This window comes from Carassius gibelio, chromosome B8, assembly GCF_023724105.1.
Source record: "Carassius gibelio isolate Cgi1373 ecotype wild population from Czech Republic chromosome B8, carGib1.2-hapl.c, whole genome shotgun sequence".
NCBI classification, from domain to species: Eukaryota; Metazoa; Chordata; class Actinopteri; order Cypriniformes; family Cyprinidae; genus Carassius; species Carassius gibelio.
The window spans coordinates 8,682,773-8,708,513 of NC_068403.1; the positions used below are offsets into that span (position 1 = coordinate 8,682,773).

Sequence of the window (25,741 nt, forward strand, 5' to 3'; positions counted from 1 at the left end):
CATTACTTTTTTTGCATGTCATGTAAACTATCAACTGTCATTACTGTTATGCATTTCTTGTCAACTATTCATGACCTCAATTTAATTAAATGACTACATGGAATACTTGTCCTTTTAGTTAACAGTAAAAAAACTCTCATGTGAGTTCATTTATAACCAATAATACGCTTGATGTCTTGAAAATGAAAGATAGGTGGCACTTTTTCTAAACTATTTTGCAAACTTTATAATTATAATTTTTACAATACTACATTATTAAGTAAAAGGGTACATTTACTCACATGAGCGATCTTATTACCCTGTATACTGCACAATGGAGATGTGATGACAAAGTGATGGCTGATTCATTGTGATTATAGCAGTACAACACCAGGAAATGGCTGATATCTTTCCATCAGAGAGTTAAAACTGTTTAATCATTTGATTGTTTAGTTTAATGTTTACCATGTGTCATTTCTATCATTTGGCTGACGGAACCAAAGATCATTTTGGCATGCTCCGAGACGAGGCCATGTAGTTATGAGGGTGTTGAGTGGATTCTGTCAACAACTAGAACAACTTTAATCAGCTTTAACAAGTAAATCAAATGGCACTGTTGCTCCTGCATCTCTTTCATCTGTCTCATTCTCTCCCTTTGTCTCTCTCTTTTTGTTTTTATCTCGATCTCTATTCCAATCTGTCTTCAAAAATTCTTTCATCTCTCGGTCAAGCTATAAATCTACAGTCCTCACTATAACCTGCGAAGAGTTGTGTGTGTCTGTGTTAGAACAGCTGCCTCACACATGCAGGTAGTAAAGCAAAGCACCTTGATGTTTCATAAAAGATAAAATGTTTCAGTCCTAGAAACAAAACCTACAGGCATCTTGTCTCATCTGACTATTTGCCTGCAGGCAGACACTCAAACTGGTGAAGCATTCAGCAGCCAGACGTTTAGGAGGTTGGCATTTAATCACAATGCCATCCAAGTCTCCAACTCTGATAAATCTAATGTAAGAAAAAGTCATCCAGGAGTAAGCTCGTCATTGCTTCTGGGCTGATTCAATGTAGGTCCATTGTTGATAATGAGAAGTGTCAATCCTTTTCTATGCTGGTGCCTCTCTCTCTTTCTCTCTCTCTCTCTCTCTCTCAGTGATTATGTTCTACCTATTTCTTTTTCCATGTGTCACGCAGAGTCGCAATAAGGTGTTGTTATGGTGACTGGGCCGCTATGAGAGGTCATTGCTAACCTTGCTGCCAGCCCAGAGCAGCTTCTTTTGTGTGCTGTGGTCATTTTTCACCTCCCATTTCTCAGTGAGCTTTGTTGCTGTGAAATACTAGTGTAATATTAGGTAACCTTCAAATGTCAAGGGACAGATGTGGCTTACTGGGATACGGAAACCCAAACACACCCCTACGCCTCAACAGACACACAATCACACAGTTACACTTAAAACAGTTTTTATAAAAGCCATTATTTAGTCTGTCTAAATTTCCTGAGGTGCTTCTGGTAAAAGTACATGCTGAAGATGTTAACAGCAACTCGAGTTATCAATGTTTTGTCTTAAGGTCTGCACACTGTTTCAGTTGTGGAAACTGTTTCTCTTTGGCACTTTCCACATAAATCCTATGTTTTTATTTTGTTTACCTGGATTCTTTTTTGTGAAACATATTAGATATGTTACATCAACTATCATACAACAAAAATTAAGATCAGAAAATAATGTCTTTTTTATTATTTCATCTATTGAATTGATTTTTAATTTAGAAGTAACAAGTATTTTGTATTTTTAATTAACAATTAAATGATCATGCTTTAATCATATTTATTTAAATTTTGATTATATTTAATTTTTTTATTCTGTAATTTATCGGAAATATACATTTATAAACTAACAAAAAGATTGTTCATTTAACATTTAGTTTTAGGTTTATGATTATTTCTTAAGAAAAAATTATAATATAATTCATGACTTATTTTGTGCCATGTTTGTGGAAGGTGCCCTTTATAATCTGTAACACTGTCTACAGAGCCAGACAGATTACTTTACTATATCTTCCAGGTCTTTTGTTGAGGGTGAGATATTACCTGTTAAGTTAGTATGTGTAAATACGGGACAGATGCAAACGTCTTTGTTGCTGACTGTGATAAGATGAGACAGCCAGTAAGGGTGATATAGCTAAACAGGCCCAGAGCTATGGCAAAGATCTAGGTATACAGTGAAAAAGAGAGACAAGACACAGTGATGGAGACAGTCCTGGACATAAGTCTGAGCCAGCTGCAGCTTGTATTTTATGATTATTATCTCAGTTGTGCTATTTTCTGAAGACAGTAAAGTTAACGGGATTGAGTTGAACTGATGGCCAACTTATTAAATCACTAGCCAAAACAAAGGGGTGATATGTTACTGTAAAAAATAAAGCCGAAGCATAGAGGATATTCAAATCAAATTACTATGTACAAATAAATGCTAGCAAAGGGTAATAGCAGTTTTAGGGTGCCAAGTGATACTGTATTAGCTCTTGACTGAGTTCACCTTTGCATCAAAATCACTTTATAAGGCTATATTTTAGTAAAGTACTGTATGTAATTTTTATATACCAAAAATAAGCAACCCATGTGGGTTCACAAACCATAATTTAGAAACTATTAAGTTTGATTGTTAAACAGATGACAGTAGATGACATTTTATAACCCATTATATAATATGGCATTTAATTCATAACACATTGTTATAAAGGTAAACGGTAATCCAACTGAGCTCCTAATGTCCCATAACTCTGTGCCCTAACCGGGCAAAACACAAGTTCTTTTATCAATTGTTGCATTGTCATGATTAGGACATGGTGTAATAGTATTGTAGCATTTTTGTCAGATGTAATCTGTTCTTGCTAATCAGTCCTATTCCATAATCTGACAATCTGCACATGAGGAAAATGTATATGTATATGAATGAGATGTATAGCTATTCAGCCAATTTTGAGATCTAATAGTCTTGATCGTATTCATTTAATATTATTTAATATAATATTATTATAGTATTTAATCAGAAAAGTGACCAATTTGGCAAGTTCACTGTCACGCTGTCATTTGGTGGGTTTTAGATGTAGTGTACTTAGGTAAAGAACATAAGCTGTCCTGAACAGGCAGGTTAAGTTGCTGTTGTGGCAACCTTCACCTAAATCTTGACCTTAATCTTGACTATGTATCTGAAAGCAACATTGCTCTAAGCTGGGAAAGAGCAGTATTATGATTTCATGAACTGGGACTGTGTTTTTTGATATTACATGTTACTTCCTATTTATTTAAAGGGGCATTCACATTGAGACTGACAAGTCCATAGAATAGCAACACCTGAACAAATGGGTAACTTGAATTCTTTGCAAAGATTGTGAGGTTTTTGCAGGTGCTGTAGAGCTATGTTGCGTTTGAATCACTGAGAGAGGACAGGCGTGTGGAAGTACTGTGTTTCTTACCTAGATGTGAAGCTGCTCTTTCTGTCTGAATGGAAAGCCTGGTGTTCTTCGATAATGTTGTGTATGAGCGGTGATGGAGGCAGGCGATATCGGCCTGGGTATGGTGCTACTGATGACCCCATATTTCCATTCATCTCCCACTGCTTCACAGACGAACCAGAGCCATTCTTCTTCTTGCGAGGCAGGGTACCATGGATGGAGACTCCCTGGTAGCCGCTGACCGGCATCTCGGCCATGGCAGGCCGTGAGCTCAGCAGATCCATAGAAGATGCGAGAGGACACTGGCGCCCGATGTGCATGTTCCTGGGCAGACTAGAAAACCTCCCTTCTGCCATCATCCTCAGCTCTGTATAATGGTAAAAAAGACAACATTGCATGGATAGTCTGCAAAAAAGATATAAAGGAAAAATTTTATGAAATATTATTATTACAGTTCAAAATAAATGTTTTCTATTTTTATATTTTTTCGAATGTAATTACTCCTGTAATGGCAAAACTGAATTTTCAGCAGCCAGTCAGTGTCACAAGATCCTTCAGAAATCATTATAATTTGCTAAATTTAGTGCTTGATACATTTTTTCTAATGTTGGAAACCGTTCATACATTTTTCAAGATTATTTGATGAATAGACTAATTTAATATTCTTACTTTTCACCTTTAATCAATTTATTGTGTCCTTGCTAAACATTTTTTTTTGTTGCTTGTAATAACTGGCAGTAGTCTGTGAGTCTGTGTTTAGGCTGTATCTATAATTAACAACACAGATATGGCAAATGCTACTGGGTGTTATTTGTTCTGACATTTCTTTGAGGTGCTATCAACAGCTAGTGTTTATACGAAACCTCCTGCCATGTGTGCCCTATGGCACAGGTAAGTTGGAAGGCATCACTGTTTGATAGACGTGTCTCCTGGCAGCAACAGACACAAACAATATACAGACATCACTCTCAAAGACAGGGAACTCCGTTCAGTCTGACCACAAGAGGTGCAGATAAGGATCTTCCCTTGTTGTCTCCAAACTCATGTTTACTTCAGCATTCCACAGACGCACAAAGACCACTAATTGGTGCAGTGAAAGTGGAGACTGATTTTATGGAATTACAGATGATGATGATGGAGATTTGATGGCATCACACTTTCTGTTGAGCTTTCAAAGGAATAGTTAACCCCACCAAAAAAAAAATCTACATTTCCTCATTCATGTGACTCAAATCCGGTATGCTAATATTCAACGGCTTTTTTTTTTTTTTAACAGCACCACTGGTGTCCATAATTCCTTGACTTTCTTATGTTTATTGAGGGGCTTCAAATTAAGAGAAAACTGTGGGAGTTCAATGACCCAGACGCTGGATGAGTGTGTGTACGTGTTGACCCAATTAAAGAGCGCTGTTAGGGTTATTCGGAGCACACATGCACACAGCAGAGCGGGTGTTGCCGTCACCCTCTTTTGTCTCTTTTGTGACAAGTGAAACTCAATATTGGACCCTGACAGCGCTTCTGTTTAAAGTCTGGCATGACCTCATCTCTTTCCTCACCACCACTGGCCCCCAAATGTTCTTTCTCTGCTACATGTAGCTGTGCATTAAGTTCTGGACTAGCAGCTCATATTTTTTGTGTTACATAATAATAACATTTCGTGTTTTCTCATAGTTTGCAGTGCATCCCAGGTCCAAAATGAACACTCACCGAGCTTCAAATGTGACTGAAATTTGGCTTTAGTGAGTAAATAAAACATCTTGATTCATTTAAATAACATAAGATGCCCAATATAATTGTAGAATGTCCCTCCCTCACTGTTTATTTATCTGCTGTAAGCAATGTAAGTGAATCAAATTGTTAGGAATAGATCAAGTGGAATAATACTCAGAGAAGGTCTTTGTTTTAATATTATTTAACACTTGAACTAAATATGGCACCATTCCTGACATTAAGATTAACAAAAGCACCCATTGTAATGTTTTCATTGTAATATTAACACTTGTGTGATTCTGTGAATTAGACCTGCACCCATCATAATCAACAAGATGTAGACACAAGCTGAATAAGATTTATTCTGCAGTGTAGACAGCTTAGTTGATTTATAGCGATACAGTAATAAACGGATATAGTTATATTGTTATAATAGGAGTGTTTAAGTATTGTCACGTAGCTTTTTTTAAATTTATTTAAAATATAAATTATTGTTATGTTATCTGCCACATGGGCTAATGTTAATTTAAGGAGTATCTTGATTTACTGATTTATAAAAAGTCAATAAATGATTTCAGAAACAGAGTTCTTATTTTGAATGTGTAGCATATATAAAAACTATAGCATAGATGTCACAAAGAAAATAAATATTTTAATGTAAATGTAAAATTTGAGATTAATAGTCATAAAAAGAAGAGAAAATAACTAAGTTTTTGTCATAACCGTGCAGCACTGCTGTGACACACTGACATGTGTTTGTTGCAAATAAGCAACATTTTTTTTAACAGAACAATTTTTTTTCCCAAAGAGTAATTTTGGTCCCTTGCACAAGCATATGTGAAGAGAGTGGAAAGACATGGAAACTCCCTGGTAAAGCCCTGCTGGGGTGTTTGAACCTACAAACTAACCAGAGTCACCTCCACCCCACAGATCTACTCATTCATGACCACCAACGTCCTGAATCAGCTTATCATGTGACTGTGCTCATTTAATGTTGTTTTTCAGTTTGTCACAGTAACAGTTGGGCTGGGTGTATAGCTTAGAATCTTTTGTTCTTAAAGGATAAGAAAATATATACACTTAATCAGCCTACGCCTGTCATACACCTGTAAATCACTTTTTTATTTGTGTTTATGTAATTCTTTTCACATTCTGGGTGTTCTGGTGTATAATGACTAGATCCACACAGCGGGTTTTTAATGGTTTGATCAGGGCACTTTGCAGTGTTATGAAGCCGGAGCTGTATATTTATGCACCTGGAGCACCTGTGCACTGTCCCGGGGCCCTGAAACATGAGACTTCATTCACTGGTGCTGTTTTCATGTGGTGTGTAATGGCTAGGAGACATTAAAATCCACAGATCAGTGTTACTGAGTTATCATACTGGCTAGTCAGGAATCCCCTGTTGGTTTCAGATTAATTTGTCTCACATGCCTCAGAGTGTGAGGGATAGTCATGCTCATTTGAGAAGGCAGATCTGTTCTTCCTGTGTCGGGGGAAGCGAGGGGTCTGAGTCATAATACTCATATACACCACTGATTTTAGGATGGCAACTGTGACATTTCTAAAAATAAAAATAGGAACATGGAGTGGAATAAGCTGGGGCAGACCCTCCAGATCCCTGAAGGAGGCCATTTCAAAGATATGATTTTAAATCTTTCCCTCAATGTATATATTTCACAGGTGATTGTAATTTTAAAGGTATAGGTCACTGAAAAATGCTATTTTTTTCATAATTTACTCACCCTCATGTCTTTTAAAATTCATCATACAAATGTTTATTGTAAAGGAAACATAAGAAATAAAGTCAGATTTAGAATTCTTACAGATTTAGAATGACATGACCATTTTTATTTTTGGTCAAAATAATCTCTTAAGCTTTTACCTCTATAAGAAATGAGGCCTTACTGAGGTAACAAGGAAATCCAATCATATTAATGTGCATTTAAACAGCCAAATTTATTTCAGTGTAATTGGCTCCGGTCATTTGGTTCTGGTCAAACACTATACTTCATCATTAGTCTCAAGTCATCTTAAAAAAATAAATCAGTGTTTTTAAATTACACCCATTGTCTAGGATGGATGAACTTGAATCTGGTTCAGTCACAGACAAACATGAGAAAATCTCCAGTCTTACCAATTTCATCAGTTTTTTTTACTTCATACTTTTAAATAATTAAAATCCCATTTTTTTTTACTTTAATTCAGCTACTCTTACCTAGATTATTATTCACACAGTCCCCATAGTATAACCTCAGGACAAGTTTTTCTCTGTAAAAAACAATACATGGTTAATAGTTTAAAAGATATAGCCAAAGCAATGTCTGATATTGTTTAGTATATTAATAGAAGCAACACGTAACATGGACACTATAATGTAAAATGTCCCTGTTATTTGTAACTCTTACATAAACTACTCTGTGTAATAGGAATCTGAAACATAAATGATTTCCCTGCTCTCAGCCCAGGTCAAAAGGCCACTGTAGGCTAACATGGTGTCTAAGAGCTCTGCATGGTGTAATTTTCAACATTTCAGCATGCAGTGAGGCAGAGAGACAGCTGTCAGCCTTGCAGAAATGCAGAAACGAGTCCCCTGTGGCTCTAGATTACATATGCTAAACAATTAAACCATTAACTTTCTCTTCCTCCCCAGAGGTCATGAATATGCAAAATGCTCATTAAACGGTTCTTAATTAATTCTTTGCTCTACTATTTTCTCTTTACACTCCCTATTGATTATCCAGTTCTTTCTCAAGTGCTTGTTTTATTCTAGACTGACATGCCGTCATATGACCTCACTCTAAAGTGTCAATCACAGTAGCCTGTTCTCTGTCTCTTTGTCTCTCAATACTGCAAAGCACAGCTGGTTGCTGGCTGACATCATCCTCTATATCAAACACATTTATTTGCCTCTGGCTAATACAATGTCATGTCTGGGAATGTTAAAGTGTCTTTGTTCTCCAGGAAAGCCATTATCTTATTCTTTTTCTCGAATGGCTTGGACACATTATTAGGATAATTGCCCAAAAAATATTCTGTCATCATTTAATCATTTATTCCGAAATAATGGAATAATGAAATTATACTTTTGAATATGAAACTAACCACCAGTAGGTGGCGGCAAGTAACTGTTTTAATGAGCGAGTCAATGATTCAACCAATCATTCAATAAATAAAGGTTTTATATTTAAACATGAATTTGTTTGTATTTTAAATGAGCTGTTTTTGATATAATAGTGTTTTGTTGTACAGGTAATACACTCATTGATAGTTGTTCTTGTTATACATTCATATTCATAGACTACTATAGTCACACAATAACTGCCAAAATAAATAAATATTCTTGCTCTTGTACCGACAAATACATGCAAAATTGTGTCAAAATACCCGTCTTGGAGTGTGTTTAAAAAACTGTTAGTTATGTCTAAAGTCATAGTAAACAGTGGAGAAAGAAATTGGATGGGTATCATTATATTGGATGCATTGTCTCTTAAAGTGCCAAATTTACTAGCTGTTGTCGGTGTCCTTAATGTTAATCCAAGAAAATAAAGAAAATCACTCACTGCTGTTGACTGAATTACTTTATAGTTTTAACAAGAATTAATCCTCAGTCAAACCAAAAATTATTCAGACACCAGAAATAATTTTTAATATTTTTTTCTAGTGGGTACAGGACACTATAGTTAATTTATATAAGTGAGTATAGCAAAATAAAATAAACTCTGAAATATTATACCCAAAAAATATTCATACTGTTTACTACCAGTGACATAGAAAAAAATCTGGGACCAAAAATGATTCAGACACTTTGACCTGACCATGTTTTGTTTACATGTTTTTTCTTTAATTTCTAATGCAACCTTTTTACACCACAGACTGAACATAATTAAGTATTGCTTGGTAATTTGTCAACAGACTATTGATAGTTGTGTAGCTATTGTCAAACTAACAGTTGTCTGAAGTTTTGTTTGATTGTAATCCATTACATACCTTTCTATCAAAGTTATCTGACATTATCAAGATGAATTTGTTCTGATACAGATTAATTCTGAGTTCTTGTCATATTTTGTTACCATTTTCTAAACTATAGCAAATAACTGTGATAATGTTGAAAGTGTCTGGATACATTTTGGTTTGACTATATTTAATTTTTACAGTGAAGACTATCCAGTGTTATTTTACATTTAATTATTCGGTTTCTGTACCTTGACACCTACAAACTTGAAAAAACGTAAACATTGTGTAAATAGCACAAATAAATAAATAGAACCAACATACAGATGAAACAATTTCAAACAGGACCCAGTCGTACAACCACAGTTCAAGACAGCAGTTCACAACAGTTCATATAAAAGCTCATTTCACAAATTAACAAAGCTCCATTGATGAGCAGTGTTGGGTATAGTTACTTTGGAAAGTAGTTAGTTAGGTTACAACGTTACCATCAATTAAAAGTAATCAGTTATGATACAGCGTTACCTATTCATAAAAGTAACACGTTAGAGTACTCATGCGTTACCAAAAATTAAAAGCCGTTTGCAGCGGCTCACACACGACAGACACAGCCCCCGGCCCCTTTAAATGCACCTAGAAGTCGTGACTCCCGACAATGAATAACGTCAGTCATCCGACTAAATTAACACTGCAAGATAACAATAACAGGAAACACAGTCAGCAATCGGCTATTCCACATGGCGTTTTATTTATTTATTATCACAGAACATATTATTAATCAAAATTCGCACCTAACGTTACCCAGCCCGGGTAGCCTAGGCTACTGTATATTATGAGCACCACAAGATAACTCCTGATTTTTCTTTAACTTTAAATAATGCAGTTATCAAAGTACAAGTATGCTTACTTGTAAACACAACCTTAAACAGGCTTGCAGATTTAAATCCATTTAGAAATGATGAACAACCAGCCAGCCAATGATCTAACAGAAATTAACAGCTGCCTGTCAAACAAAAATGATAACAAACCGAATTAAAACCTTCACTGCCACACAGGCAAATGACAAATCGCTTAATAGCCGAACTAATTATTATTAAAGTGTCACTCACAGTCACAAGCCTTTAACACAGTTCTCTTACATTTACTCTTCAAAGTAGTGATTAAAACGTAGCGTTTAATTTGAGGTAGAATTTTTGGCGGTCGACAGAAGCTTTTCACCAAAGCAGATTGTGCATTTTACCGTTATGTTCTTTTCTTTTTCGTTGACAAATTGAAAATAATGTGCGTACTTCCATAAACCAAACGCTGTCCTCTCTGCTATCTTGCTGGGAGTTAAAAAAAAAAAACAAAAAAAAAAAAAACCCACACACACACAGGGTCAGGCGCAGGGCACAGATGCATCACAGCCATTGACTTTACGATCACAGAGCTTCGGCTCCGCTGATACTGTACATCCGCAGGTGGCACAGTAGACCTAGGACTACTGTCTGACAAAAAGCAGGCTGCAGTCGGGATTTTCCTTTCCTTAAAATAACGGATTACTTTTTTTAAAAAAATAACGAAGTTACTGATTACTTACGCACGAAACTAACGCGTTAAGTTACAAATTTCAGGAAAAAAGTAATTAGAGTACTCTAACGCGTTACTTTGTAACGCGTTACCCACAACACTGTTGATGAGTTTGAAGTACAGTGTCTGACAAAACAGAGCAAACGGAAAGACAAAGTGCAATCTGTGGCTATTATAAGCTCTCTATATAAAACATATTGACAGAAAGACAAAGGTTGTGCTGAAAGACACACAATCTTCCAGCCTAGCATAATTTGGGACAAATATAATGTGATTTGATGGGGGGTAGGGGTTGGCTTAGGTTTATGTCCCCAGCAATGTCAAAAGCAAACCCCTATGCCCTTGCTGTCAATACATTATCCATTATCAGTCACCGTTTACCATGAAATTAATCAAATCTGAGAAAATTCTGAGTATGGGTCACCATACTTGGCTGAGTTTCAGTGTGGTCCTCCTAGTTAATGTTTGTTGTTGATATTTTATTCAGGTTAATTGTCTTTTTAGTATCGTCTTTCACAAAACTCGTCGAGTTTTTTATAAAAACCTATTGCTTTCTCATTTCAAGTTGTTTGAAAAGGATTATCCTGAGGTAATTATGCAAAGGTATTGAAGGGTATAGATGTAGGAATTGTACTGTGTACAACAACAATCACAGTCAAAGTCACACGGAGTTTTTGTCATACTCAAAATGTGCATGCAGTACAAACAGTTTTCAAAGAGCTCTGACTCTCAGAGCAAAAAGGTTAAACACATGAAGGAGGAGAATTCTCTGCGCATTTCAAAACAACAAGATGACTATTCTCACTCAGGCCCTTTCACCGTCCAGCCATCCCCCACAGGAGTTGGTGGGAATCTCGTGAATAATGCAGTTCTCCTTTAATTAATTCAAACCTGCTTTTGGAACACAAAGACTCGAGTGAGAGGAGAGCAAGTGTAGTGTAGGGTTTAAAGAGCTCTTAACACACAACCATGCATCAACCATGATGGCCTGAAGGAGTGGAGAACACATTCTGAAGTTCAAATAGAACCAACCACTGCATTATAGAACCACAGTTCATACATAAGTTAAAAGAATAGTGTTTAATACAACACTATTCTGTATAAGGTTAATACAAGTTAAGATGTTTGATATCATGATTACTGCAGAAAGTTATGTTTTGTGAAGCTGTCTGAGTTGTCCTTTTAGTGGTGGGATTATTATAGGGAAATTAACGAATGGTTATTTTGACATTATTCCTGTAGTCATGTCGTAGGTCACGTACCTTTCTGGTATCCCTGCATGGACCATGTGAAAGTAACCAGTTATAGCAGCTTTAAATTGTCAAGACAGAAGTTGAAAATTGGATTATAACTTTGCACAGACAAGACAAATACACATTTTATCACATTTCTCATTAAAATATGAATATAAAGTAGCCCCTGAAACTTAATATTACAATAATTTAACAACAATCACATGTTCATGGTTCTCTGATGTTGATTAATGATCACATAACATGCAGGTAAACTAATGACATCGTTCATGGTTTTTAGTTTAGTTTAGTTTTCTTATTCAGCCAAAGGTAATATTAGTTTAATTTTAGGACCGTTTGGTTGTTTTAAATTATTGTGAAAGTGTATTGGGTCAACATTTAAATGTCCAATTTAAAGTAGGATCAGTAAGATTTCTTTTAAAGGGATATGAAAATGAAATGAAAATTCTGTCATTAATTACTCTCCCCCTTGTCGTTCCGAAAACGTAAGACATTCGTTTATCTTCGGAACACAAATTAAAATATTTTTTATGAAACTGGAGAGCTTTCTGACCCTGCATAGACAGCAATGCAACAGCAATATTCCTAGACCCAGAAACAAAAATATTCAGAAACTTTATTCAACAATTCTTCTCCCCCACGTCAATGTCTTCCACCATTGAGCATGCTTTATAGTGAACGTAAATAACACTGATTACATTCTGGGGAAAATGCGCACGCATCTTGGTACTCTTCAAAATAGCAGAAGGTAACTAGAAGAGAAGAATTGTTAAATAAATAGTTTTTTGTTTTCTTTGTGCACAAAAAAGTATTCTCATAGCTTTGCAAAATTGAAGTAGAGGCACTGATGTCACATGGACTGTTTACTGATGTCCTTCCTACGTTTCTCGGTCTGGGAACATTGCAGTTTCATAGCTGCCTATGCAAGGTCAGAGAACTCTCTGATTTCATCAAAAATATCTTAATTTGTGTTCCAAAGAAGAACAGAGGTCTTACTGGTTTGGAACAACAAGAGGTTGAGTAATTAATGACAGAATTTTCATTTTGGGTCGAAATATCCCTTTAAAGAAGTTAATATTAAAGGGGTCATATGATGCTTTTTTAAAGATCATCATTTTGTGTATTTGGTGTAACAGAATATGGTGACATGCTTTAATGTAAATAGAAGCATTATTTTTCAAATACTGTACATTATTGTAGGTCCTCTATGCCCCGCCTCTCTCAAACACGTCGTTTTCTACAAAGACCCTCCTTCCGACAAGTGCAGTCTGCTCTGATTGGCCAACTGACCCAGTGCACTGTGATTGGGCGAACACCACAAGTACTCATCGGAAATGTAACGGCCCCTTTCCATAATTGCATAATAACTCTCTCTCTCTCTCTCACACACACACACACACACACACAAGTTGCACAAAACTCGCATTTGAACATTCAATAGCAAATACTTAAACTAATAACAAAACATACAGTAGCTGATTCAGAAGTGCCAGATTGTCGTAGTGAAGTCAGAATTACTTCATCTCCTAGGTTCACAAAACGGTCGTTCATAAAATGTGTTGCTAATTCCTAAATGCATCTACTTTCAGAAGGCCAAATAAAGTGCTTTTGCCTAGATGCACACAGCATCTCCCTGACATAGCTGATTCAACACTAACTGTGTTTACTGAAACCACTCCTTCTTTCTCTGCGTGAACATTTGGGTGGCATTACGCAAATATATCCACATAGTGACGTAGACATGTGGAGGCGCGTCTGAACGAGCCGTTTTGGTGTGTGTGTGTGGAGGGGGGGGGGATGTTAATAAAGAAATTTGATAAAGAATATCTCTTCGGTCTCGAGACTTTAGTTTTTGCAACTTCAGGGATCTTATCTATGCACAATCAGCTTGTAACACTCCAAAGAGAAAGGAAGACTTTAAATGGCATCATATGACCCCTTTAAACATAACAGCAATTTCAAACATTGATAGTAAGAAATGTTGCATGAGAACAAAATCAGCATTAAAATGATTTCTCATAATTTCGCTATTTTTTTTTTTACTGTATTTGTCATCATCAAAAAATAAAAAATGACACTGACCCCAAACTTTTCAACGGTAGTACTCTTGAAGCAAAAGCAGTTAAGACCATTGGTCTACATTTTTAGAGTGAGAGTTCTAGTACTTCCTCTATGACATCACTGTGTCTGACAATTTACAATTTACTGACAATAGCAGTAAAGCAACAGGAGACAAAACAACCCAATGTAGACCACTCAGCTGGACACAGAGAGAGGAACATATGGGCAACAGTACATCAACATCTCTCCTCCGCCCCCATGACAGACGCAACACTTTCTGCTTCAACTCGGACTCCTGTACCAGTAGTCAACAGCCACAAATAAGGCCTGAGCAGTTCATTACGCAGTCCCAGCACTAAGGCTTATCAGAATAGGAAGTATGGAAATGCATACAGACGTGTGAATACACCACACGCCCATTCACTGAAGGCTTGGAGCCAGCAGTCAGATCCGTCTCTCTCAGGTCTACGTGCTAAAAGTAGATCTTTAAGATCTTCCAGTCCAATCACATGAAACACGGCTGCTCCCTAATTACTATTATGAGCATGTTGAGCGGAAAACACCATAAACAAACAAACACCAAGAGCAACGATGGGAGGACAGAATAAGGCCAAAACAAAAAGGGTCCCACTTTCTCTGCTGGATATTTAAGAAGTTATTAAACATGTTTATCTGTGTACATTTTGACATTATGGTTTTATATTTAAACATGAATTTGTTTGTTTTTTAAGTGAGCTGTTTTTGATATACTAGTGTTTTGTTGTACAGGTAATACACTCATTGATAGTTGTTCTTGTTATACATTCATATTCATAGACTACTATAGTCATACAAAAACTGCCAATTTCTAATGGACCATTCTTTTGTTGAGCAGGAAGGGGTGAGAAGAGATGTCAAGCCCCAAACCCCCTGCTACCCATCAAGGATGTGACCCGCAGTGCTATTTTCAGTCTGAGAGTCAACTAGTGAGATTTGTGACATATTAATCACAAATTTATTAAAGTCCTCAGCAGTGGCTACCACTTTTTTTTCCACATGAGCAACTCAAAAGACAACAGATGCTGCTGCTGTGAGACTTTATAATACACACACACCCCACTTAACATCAGCTCCTATCAGCTGCTGAATGTAACACACAAAGTGTCACAATTCGCAAGCTTAGACAATCATATTTAGCGTTATTTGTTAAAAAAAAATACATTATATTTTTTAAATTATAATAGAAATTTATGTAGTCTAGATAGATAGATAGATACATGCATACATACATACAAAATTAGAGGAAACTTGAATAACTGTACCACAACCATTTGTATTTTTTTTCCCTTACCTGGCTAAAGGTTGTAGCTTCTTCAAGTGTGCAAATTATGAAATATACTCCTTGTGCAGTCTGTTAGTAAGAGTTTCTCAGTTCCACAGCAAGCATAGCGACCTAGCGCACAGATTCACACTGATGGACAACAAGTTGAACGTGAAAAACAATGTTGCCACTGACCTCCCACTATGAGTTGTGCCGGTGTTTCCCAAGCAATCTTACAATCTCCTCCAAGTCCCTCTCTCGCCTGCTCACTCTCTCTCCTTAGTTCAGCCCCCAAGGGAGTGATTTGGATTTGCCAGTCACACCCTCTCCAATGGGCGGAACTTATGGAGTCATCTCACAACTGACTAGCCAGCCCCTGCCCCCAGCAGCGCTCTCCTCTCTCATGTGCCCAGTCCAAACATTACTGGCCTTTCTTTGTTCAAGTTAACTTTTTGGACAAGTATTACACATCTTTGTTGTGTGTCAAATGAATGCTAAAGATGTCAATGTTAAAACTTAAAATAGTCTAAAAATTGATATTTTACACCTAATATGGTCGTCAAAAATGTATTTAACTGTCAACCAATGCTTTTTCAGAAAAGGTCAATCAGAATGGCTAAATGTTTTTTCTCTTCTTTTCTGTTGTCTGTGAGGAACAGAATTTTCCATCTCTTTGTCCTCGGATTCCTCTTCATTGTCAGTGGGATGATAACAAATGACGGAGGCAAAGTTCCTTCCCGAATGATTCAGGCAGAGCGATGGGGTGCGGTGTGAACTGACTAAAGTCTGATGAGAGTGCGGTGATCATGTCATTCAATTACTGTCGGTGTGTTGTGAAAACCATTGTGCAAACATCCAGATCCAAAGCTAACCATTTTTATACATTTCTAGTATTGTAGGGTTGTATATAAATACCAGAAGTGCCTAAGCACTACACAACAATGAATTCACTACTTACAAAGTGTGTGCACTAGAAACACTGAAAAGGATACATCTGGATTGAAATGGGCCTCCTTAAGTTACAGCACACCTGCCTAGAGTACCATTTGTCAAGTGTCAAAACCAGACATTGTCCTGAAAACAGATATATATCTGTCAAAGATACCACTCAAAGCACTGTTATCAATCTTCAGCTCCATGCAATTAAACATGCACACTTTGAAATTGAGCGTTTATTATGTGACATGGGCAATAGATCACTAATAAAGAAGAGTTATGGTGAATCTGTCAACATGTCGGTTTTGTTCAGCCCTTGAGTTCTCAAGTAATGTAGTACAGACACAACCAAAGATAGCAATATCCACAACGAATGATAAGTCTGGTAAAACAGCTTCACATAAAGTAAATCTCTAAATTCTAATTGCACATTAACAACAGTTACAGTTACTTGCTTTTAATAACAAGGTCTTCTTCGCCTTGACTTGTATTTTCTTTATTGGAACTTACACATATACTGTAAATAACATAAAGCAGTCCTGCCTGCTGATTTGATGTCAATATCTCTACTGTGGTATAAACAGTAGTGCACAATCTATAGTGCTTGACACACTTCTACAATTTCATGGCATTTACCATCATGCCATAAGGCCAATGATTGAGAGCAGACATTCTTTGCTTTAATCTGATGATCCCATCACCTTAGGCACCTTGACGTGGAGTCAGACCGCCTGACTGGACCTATACAGCCTCCAGCTGAGCAGTTTTGACTGGAGGACTGGATTCAGTAATTTGACTAGTAGCTCAAAATTCAAACAGGTAATAGAAGACACAGTTACAGATGAGAACACCTCAAACATAATGGTTTGTTTGTAATGGTGCATTTGATATATTCTGACCTCATTGGTAACAATATAAGCTTTTTAAAGCAATGATAAAGTTGCCATGAAATCTATTTTAATTATATATTTTTTCATACACTTTAATATTTGTTATCAATTCATTGGTGCAAATTATTTTAAAAGTAAAGAAAAATCATATATATTTTTTTAAAGTTCTCTGAAACTCTTTAGGTGACATGAATTAGGAAAATTATAAATAAATTATATAAAAATGACATCTTGAAATATTATTATTTTTTGTTGTTTTTTTAGAAGTGTCCATAATGCAATGTCATTTTTGCAGTTGTTTTCCTTATGAATTTGTTGCAAACAACACAGCTCATTGAGTCATTACGAGATTATTGAGTTAATCTGTTATTATAAGTATTAACTTGCAGTTTCTAATAAAGTTTAGCTTGACTACGTCAGACTTCCTACTTCCACTCAATTTCATTTCACTTCTGTACTCAGTCTGATACAGCGTCAGAGCTTTCAGTTTGCCACCGGTCTGGAAACAGCCGGGCCAATCAACGAACAGAGGGCGGGCTGAGAGCCGTGACGTAGATGCTAAGCGCCGAGTTTTACGTTGTAAGTTAGAGAAATCGAAAACCGAAACGACCGCAGAAATGGGAAACGAGACACGGGATGCAATTCGCTCTGTTATGGAGAACATTCAACTCTTTTTCAAACTGCAAAAGTCATTTACAGCCATGTTCACTCCGGTATTTCGCTCGCATCACCATGTGTTTACAACAGGTTTACAGTGGAAGTTCAATCATAGATTTGAGTTCGATGCATGATGTCTGTGTTTCTAGGCTGTACAGGGGCATAACATACGTCATAACTAAACGTATCTGATTGGCTTACGTGTAACCAATGATTTTAAACTTCAGACAAGCACCCCCTTGCGAGAGAGAAAACCCTTCTCTATTATGCCATTCCAGACTCGGTCTACGAAGCAAAGTGAAGTAGCAGAGTCTGGTATTACCAGGCTAAATAAAGTTACCAGTAAACAGACAAATAACTATTTTTACTTTGATTTGGAGCTTGGTGAGCAATTTTGAAAGCAATTTTGTATTGAACTATTTTATGTATTTATTTTCCAGACTATAAGTCGCACTTATTTCATAGTTTGGCTGGTCCTGCGACTTATAGTCAGGTGCGACTTACTTATCAAAATTAATTTGACATGAACCGAGAGAAATGAACCAAGAGAAAACATTCCTGGATTGGTTCTAAATAAATGCGACTTATAGTCCAGTGCGACTTATATATGTTTTTTTTCCTCGTCATGACGTATTTTTGGATTGATGCGACTTAAACTCAGGTGCGACTTATAGTCCGAAAAATACGGGTATGTGTTTCCATACAGGAACAGAAACACATTTTGGAATGGAATGCATCAATATGAGCACAAGACAAAGTCTGTGTCTCACAAACAGTGTTCCTTAGAAGGGATATAAAGCTCATCTATTTCTGCCTCTCTCTTTTTTTACTGGTTCCACCCAAGGCTGAGAGTTAGAGCAGTTATCAAAGTATGAAATGTTATCTTGCCCCATTCCACAACATGTAATCATTCAGGCAAAGTTTTTTTAAACAAGAAAATCAGAATTTCCTCTCATGACTCATTTTCTGAATCATAAAATCATTGATTTTACTAACTGAAATCAGATTTTAAGTCTTTACAAAATTCTTATTTGTGCAAGTATGTGTATCTTTGTGTATCATGGAAGAATAATTAAAAAGCCGTATTAAACCGTGTTATTGGATAAAACCATGTTAAAATGTGAGCAATAACTTGCCAGCTTTATCTTATGCCCTGTGCCTCAGATAAACATGATGTGGAATCTGCTTGTCATGACTGGTATTTTCCAACACTGGCAAATGGCTTTTTAGCAGTGAGCACCGCTACATCTGACCTGTCGGCTTAAAGTCTAGCTGTCATCAGATGGAGTTTAGCTGCTACTTATACATGGTCAAGCACAGTCATATTGATGGACTAAGTGGCCGCTGGTGACTGCTTGTCCGATTCCAGCCCCACATTCTTTCTTATACAAGTGCAACTCTATTCTAGGTCTCTGGATAAATATGGCTAGTGAAAGTAAAATGATCTTTACCAGGAAGGAGAATTGATATAGACTGTATTCAGAGTAGACAACATATTCACATTCATCTAATTTTAACAACTTTCTGGAGATTTTGTCAGCAGGAAATTTATTAAGATTTTAGCACCAGAATAGCCAGACACAGAAACAGTTTCTTCCCTCAGACAATCCATCTCATGATCACTTAACAATAATCTTGGAACACAAAACACTATATACATTACCTAATTAACACCATACTTGTTAAAATGGGTGGAGTCAACCCATTTTACTTCCATGTGATTTATTTCAGAGTATTTTATAATTATATTTTATCAGGATTGTAAAAATGTATATATTACAGGTGGTTAAAACAGAAAAAAAAAATAAGATGGCTTGATGATTTCAGCCAAACAAGGAAAGCTTCAAAAGAGGTGGAGTAAGTTTTGGTTATACATAATCCAAAGACATTTTTAACATATTTTTTTTTCTTGAGACTAATGTGCATTGATGAATCATTCACATTAAGACAAGGTACATGCATTAACGAGGTAAAAAAAATCTTGAAATCCTCAGATGTATTTTTTCCATTAATGCATTTTGTGTTTTTAGAATAAATCAAATGTGGCATCTGCTCTGAGTCAAGTCTTTTGGGCATGTTGTCGAACTTGATAAATGCTAACAAATCCCTCCTAAACATATTTAAACATTGCTCAGAAGAATAATGGACACTTTCTACAGGTGAAATTTGGCTATCAGACAAAAGAGTTTAATGCGGGTATCTGAAAAGACTGGGGACTTTTTGCCCCAGTAACATCCGTCATGAAAGATATATTTTGAACATGTATCAAGTTTCAAAACAGAGGTTTTTTTAAGAGGGGCCCAGCTGTTCATTCTGGCTGGGAAATGTATTTGTTTATGAAATGCTGGCACAGAGCTGAATGTGACTGATGGGTGATGGAGCTGATGCCAGCTCTATACTCTCACACCCAATATGAGCGCATGGACAGGGAAGAGCTTTCCCACAAAACGCCCAAGACACGCCCAGAATATATCCAAGAGACATGGGCTTTCATCTAACTGTGATTAGTTTTCTCACATTTTCTCACAAGGCTATTTAGAATTATGCTGCTTTTTCTAATGCTTATGCTGGATTAGGTTTTACAAAGCACCCAAGTGCTTAATCAAAGAACTGCATAATTGGGATTTAATTTGAGCGTATATCCACTCTGTAATTCAACTATTTTCATGCTTAGTCTTAATCATAGTTTCTGCAACAACAGAACATATATTGGATAATAAATAATAATAAAAAAATTATGAAACCCACATAGAAGGATGCATTGCTGACCTTGGAGCTTATGTAGCTCAGAACTGCTTATGTATGGAATTTGATATACTCTATGGTGGCATCCCTTTGAACGAATCTGCAATCTCCGCTGAGAGCAGGGAAGGCAGTGAGCCAACCACCCATTTAATAGCATGCTTCATTTAATAGCAAACTCCAGCCCTTCTACACAAGAGCAGCCTGTCATCATTGCACATCACTGCAAAAAGTGTGGCAAATACATGTGAGTACTGTGTTTATGCTCTGGCACACACTTTTCAACTACACAAAAAGCACCAAATAAAATAATGCCTGAAGCTAAATGAATACTGGAATAAAGAAAAAAAAATCATCATTTAGACATTTACTTACTCTCAAGTCATGTCAAACCTGTATGTCTTTCTTTCTTCTAGGAAACACAAAAAGATGTTTTGTAGAATAAAAAAACAGTGATTGTCAAATTCCAAAAAAGAACAGTTCATATATGTACCATAAAGTAGTCCATATGCAAAACAATCATGTGGCTTTAGAAGTCGAACAGACCACTTTTTTCTGCTAAACGTATTCTTTTTGCTTGCAAATGATAAAGGTTTGGAACAACATTAGGGTGAGTAAACAAATGACATTTGTTTCATTTTTGAGTGTTCAATTAAATTTGGACTTTAGAAGGTTGAAATGCTTGGGAGATTGATTTCAAATAACTATAAAAGTGAAAGGGTAAGAAAAAACTTTGAAGTACATAAAATACTAAATTGGTCGTTTCTGGAAATAATGGTGTTTCAATAAATATATGTATTTTTCAGTATAAGATTTGAAAATACAGCTGTTAAAATAATATTGCCAGCTAAAATATTATGTGTAACATTTGAATTTCTCACAGGATGTGAAGGATAAAGGAGCTGAATGGAGACGCTACTAGAATGGGATGGGGTAAAGGTGTCGAACCCAATTTAAACGGACCACCTATTGAGTCCTCAAACAGCCAAAACATTTCAGGGAAACAATGGTTATTGTCCTCAAGCATGGGACCATGCCAGTAGAGACCAGACATTTTTTTAAACTGACAGTTAGTTTTCAGACTGCTCAAAGCTTTTGCTTATGCTGTAACCCTTTTTAAGTTTGTGTTTACTTAATTTGTAATATTAAATAACCCAAGCATCAATAGCTGTTCAGCACTATTCCTATTGTATAAAACTTAAAAAACATTTTATCTGCAAAGTTGCTGATCCAAGACATCTAATTCAACAGCCCATTTTCTAAAGTGTCAGAGTCTCTATAGCAATAGAGTCGAGGCAGTATGTTATGCCTGGGAAACGAGCCTTGGCCTGTCAGCCCACTGTTTGTATGTGTGTGTCTTGACATGCTTTTTAAGGACTTAATTACACACAGTGGAGGGTTGCCCCCACAGCAATGCTGACTGCCGGGGTTGCGGGATGGGTGAAAGATTTTATAATCACCTGGCAGCTCCTGAACACAGCAGCGTGTGTCTGCTCCTCCTCTACATAGACACTTGTCTGTGTGTCTGTTTGACTGAAGGGTCGGGGTGGCAGTGTTGCCAGATTTTTCTAAAAATAATAAACAAGCTCAGAAAAAGTGACCTGCCTCATTAAAATAAGCAGCAAGTCAGTTTTTGTGCTCTTAGTGATGGGTGGTTGGTGGTAATACAGGTGCATCTCAGTAAATTAGAATGTTGTGGAAAAGTTCATTTATTTCAGTAATTCAACTCAAATTGTGAAACTTGAGTATTAAATAAATTCAATGCACACAAACTTAAGTAGTTTAAGTCTTTGGTTCTTTTAATTGTGTTGATTTTGGCTCACATTTATCAAAAACCCACCAATTCATAACAAATTAGAATACTTCACAAGACCAATAAAAAAAAATTGTGATTGGTTTGTGGCACTGCTGAGGTGGTATGGAAGCCCAGGTTTCTTTGACAGTGGCTTTCAGCTCATGACAATAGCCCATAGATTGCTGGCCAATCAAGTGTACCAACACCATGGTAATTTAACCAACTTTGTGTGGGCAGGTGCCAAATCCAACTGGAAAATGAAATCAGCATCTTCAAAAAGTTGGTCAACAGAAGGAATCATGAAGTGCTTTAAAATTTCTTGCTAAATGGGTGCAGTGACTTTGGTTTTAAAAAAAACCCAATGGACCAACACCAGCAGATGACATTGCACTCCAAATCATCACAGACTGTGGAAACTTAACACTGGACTTCGAACAACTTGGGTTATGAGCTTCTCCATCATTCCTCCAGACTCTATGACCTTGGTTTCCAAATGAAATACAGAACTTGCTTTCATCTGAAAAGAGGACTTTGGACCACTGGGCAACCGTCCAGTTCTTCTTCTCCTTAGCCCAGGTAAGACGCCTCTGATGTTGTCTGTGGTTCATCAAATTCCATGACATTTCTTTGTGTTGTGGGCCTTAACCCCAACCTCAGTCCATTCCTTGTGAAGTTCACTCAAATTATTTAATAGTTTTTTCTTAACAATCCTCATAAGGCTGTGGTTTTCTCAGTTGGTTGTTCATCTTTTTCTTCCACCCTTATCCTTTTACTCAACTTTCTGTTAACATGCTTGGATACAGCACTCTGTGAACAGCCAGCTTCTTTGGCAATGAATGTTTGTGGCTTACCCTCCTTGTGAAGTGTGTCAATGATTGTCTTGTGGACAACTGTCAGAGCAGCAGTCTTCCCCATGATTGTGTAGCCTAGTGAACCAAACCATTTTGAAGGCTCAGGAAACCTTAGCAGGTGTTTTGAGTTGATTAGTTGATTGGCATGTCACCATATTCTAATTTGTTGAGATAGTGAATTGGTGGATTTTTGTTAAATGTGAGCCAAAATCATCACAATTAAAAGAACCAAATACTTTATGTGCATTGAATTTATTTAATAAACGAGTTTCACAATTTGAGTTGAATTTCTGAAATAAATGAACTTTTCCACAACATTCTAATTTATTGAGATGCACCTGTAGATTAAGGAGAATTCCTTATTTCATTGATTTTATTTAATATAGAAAAAATATTTATTTTATATTTATTTAAATATTTATATTTTTTTTATAATTTTTTTTTTTTTTTTAAATCCTATACTTAAAAAAAAAAATGTTTTATGCATTCAACTGGCCATTTAGATTAATTGGGAAAAAGGTGTTTTTTTTTCTTGTAAACGATGAAAATAAATTATAAAATGTTAAGTGTGGCTTGATTGTCATCAGATGTAATGTTTTTTCTTGATGGTTTTCAGACATACTTTATTGTACTATGTAACAATGTCAAAGAAGTAATTTTTATAAGCAATTATAAAAATCCATGTTGTTTCAAAGTAGCTTTTAAAAAATTGTGACCGTAAAGCCCCCCATAAGCAACTTTACAATGAATGTACTTGTGCTAATAATTGACTAGTTATACAGCATGTAATCCAACTCGTGTTCATTTAATACATTAAATTATACAATTTTCACTATGTCAGTAAGTCAATGTTTAAACTGTAAGTATAACGATTAGTTTAATTTTTCAAGTCAATGCTAAAAAATGTAGACATGTCAACTCTGAGGGGGGTAGTTTGATGTTAGGACTTCTTTGTGTGTGAGTGTGCAGAAGCATGTCCATTCATGACTCACTATCAGTGTTGACAGTAAATGCTTCTTATGTTTCTTAGTGTTCTCTGATGAGCCGTTATCTCCATAATTTCAGCATGCTGATTAGATGTGTATCACTTTCAAGGCTTTGAGATGACCTCTTGAAGATCTTGAGGATAGCATAATTATGTTTGTCTCAGATTAAAACTTTTCCACCAAGCTGAGCTGGCAATGACTTTATGTATAGGCACTACCATTACACACACACAATATTCCACAGGGAGATCTATCACACACTCCAATGCTTAGTTTTGTGAGCTAATCCCTGCTGATTTGACCCCATATGCATGTGTCCCCATGCCTGCAGCCTGAACTGCTCTCACACCCTACAGATAGCCTTGCTGTGATTAACGAAGCTCTTCAGTGTCACATGCTGTCCAGTAGAAGAATGGCTATGGAGCAGCAGACTCAGCCCAGCCAGAGAAAACATCCATAAATATAAGCTCCTGCTTCTGTTTTAACCGCTGTGGTTTATGAGGAGGTGTGTGCATGGATATAGATTCTTTATTTGCTGGTTGAGTTTAATGATTCTTTTACAACTTTTGTATTTTAAAAAGCCCTTATTAATAGCAGAAGCCAAGTCAGTTCAGTAAGCTGCCACCCCTTGAGCAGCTATCGTCTATGTTGGCAATAGGGATACAAGTGAAGCTTGTACCTACTCTACCAATGAAAAGTTTGGGGTTAATAGATTTGAATTTTTTTTTATTTAATTTTTTTTATTCTTTATTTATTTAATTATTATTATTATTATTATTATAATTTTTAAAAAAGAAAATATTACTGTTATTCAGCAAAGATATATTAAAGTGAAAAAAAAAGACAAAAAAACCCCTGAAAAAATATGTTAGTTTCCACAAAAATATTAAGAACGGAGCACAACTGTTTTCAACATAATAAAAAAAAATGCTTCCTGAGCATCAAATTAGCATATTCGATTTTTGAAGGATCATGTGACACTGATGACTGGAATAATGCCTGCTGAAAATCTAGCTTTGCTATCACAGGAATAAACTTCATTTTATTATTACTACATTTTATTTTAATTTCTATTCAATTCCACAATATTATGGTTTTTACTGTTTGCTTTATTAAATAAAATCGGCCTTAGTGAGGATAAGAGACTTTTTTCAAAAACATTGAAAAATCTTACTAACCCCAAACTTGTAAACGGTAGTGTACCTAAGTGGAAAAAGACCGGGACTGACCTCTTTTTGTTTCACGCTCTCGCAGCACTTGGATACTGGAGAGAATGTGGAAGCGATGGAGACGACTTTGGACCCCCATACCCAACAGATCCATCTCTGTAAGGTGCAGTAAGTCCTAAAGAGAGACGAAAACAGAGTTGAAGTGGTTTAAATATGTGGTGAGAATGACAAGGGCTAGAACTAATGGCCATCTATCATTCACACACAAAAACAAACATCAGAAAAGCGTATGTTTTAAGCTAGCGGTGTGTGATTACGGACTGTGCTTCGCCACTCCTCAAAGCCAGGCCTCGTGTGGCTTTCAAACGATACATTCCTTTCGCTTCTGACACAACAAAAACGCACGGCTATGTTTTAGACGGCATCTCTGCTTTCA

At 36.3% G+C, this 25,741-nt stretch overlaps 1 protein-coding gene across 3 annotated transcripts in view; it reads right to left on the minus strand.

Moving 5' to 3' along the window:
- The window catches only part of bcar3 (BCAR3 adaptor protein, NSP family member), a 54,183-nt gene extending 28,802 nt beyond the window's left edge, over nucleotides 1-25,381 (minus strand). The window contains exons 1-2 of one of the 3 annotated variants that reach the window (XM_052563071.1): nucleotides 25,366-25,381; nucleotides 3,454-3,799 (exon numbers count right to left, since the gene is read on the minus strand). In XM_052563071.1, coding sequence (XP_052419031.1) covers nucleotides 3,454-3,791 — 338 coding nt within the window. In that variant the 5' untranslated portion in view covers nucleotides 3,792-3,799; nucleotides 25,366-25,381. Of the gene's footprint in view, nucleotides 1-3,453; nucleotides 3,800-15,309; nucleotides 15,524-25,365 lie in introns of those variants that run through there. The other 2 variants (XM_052563073.1, XM_052563072.1) reach the window with 2 other exon arrangements.
- Between the last annotated feature and the right edge of the window lie 360 nt (nucleotides 25,382-25,741).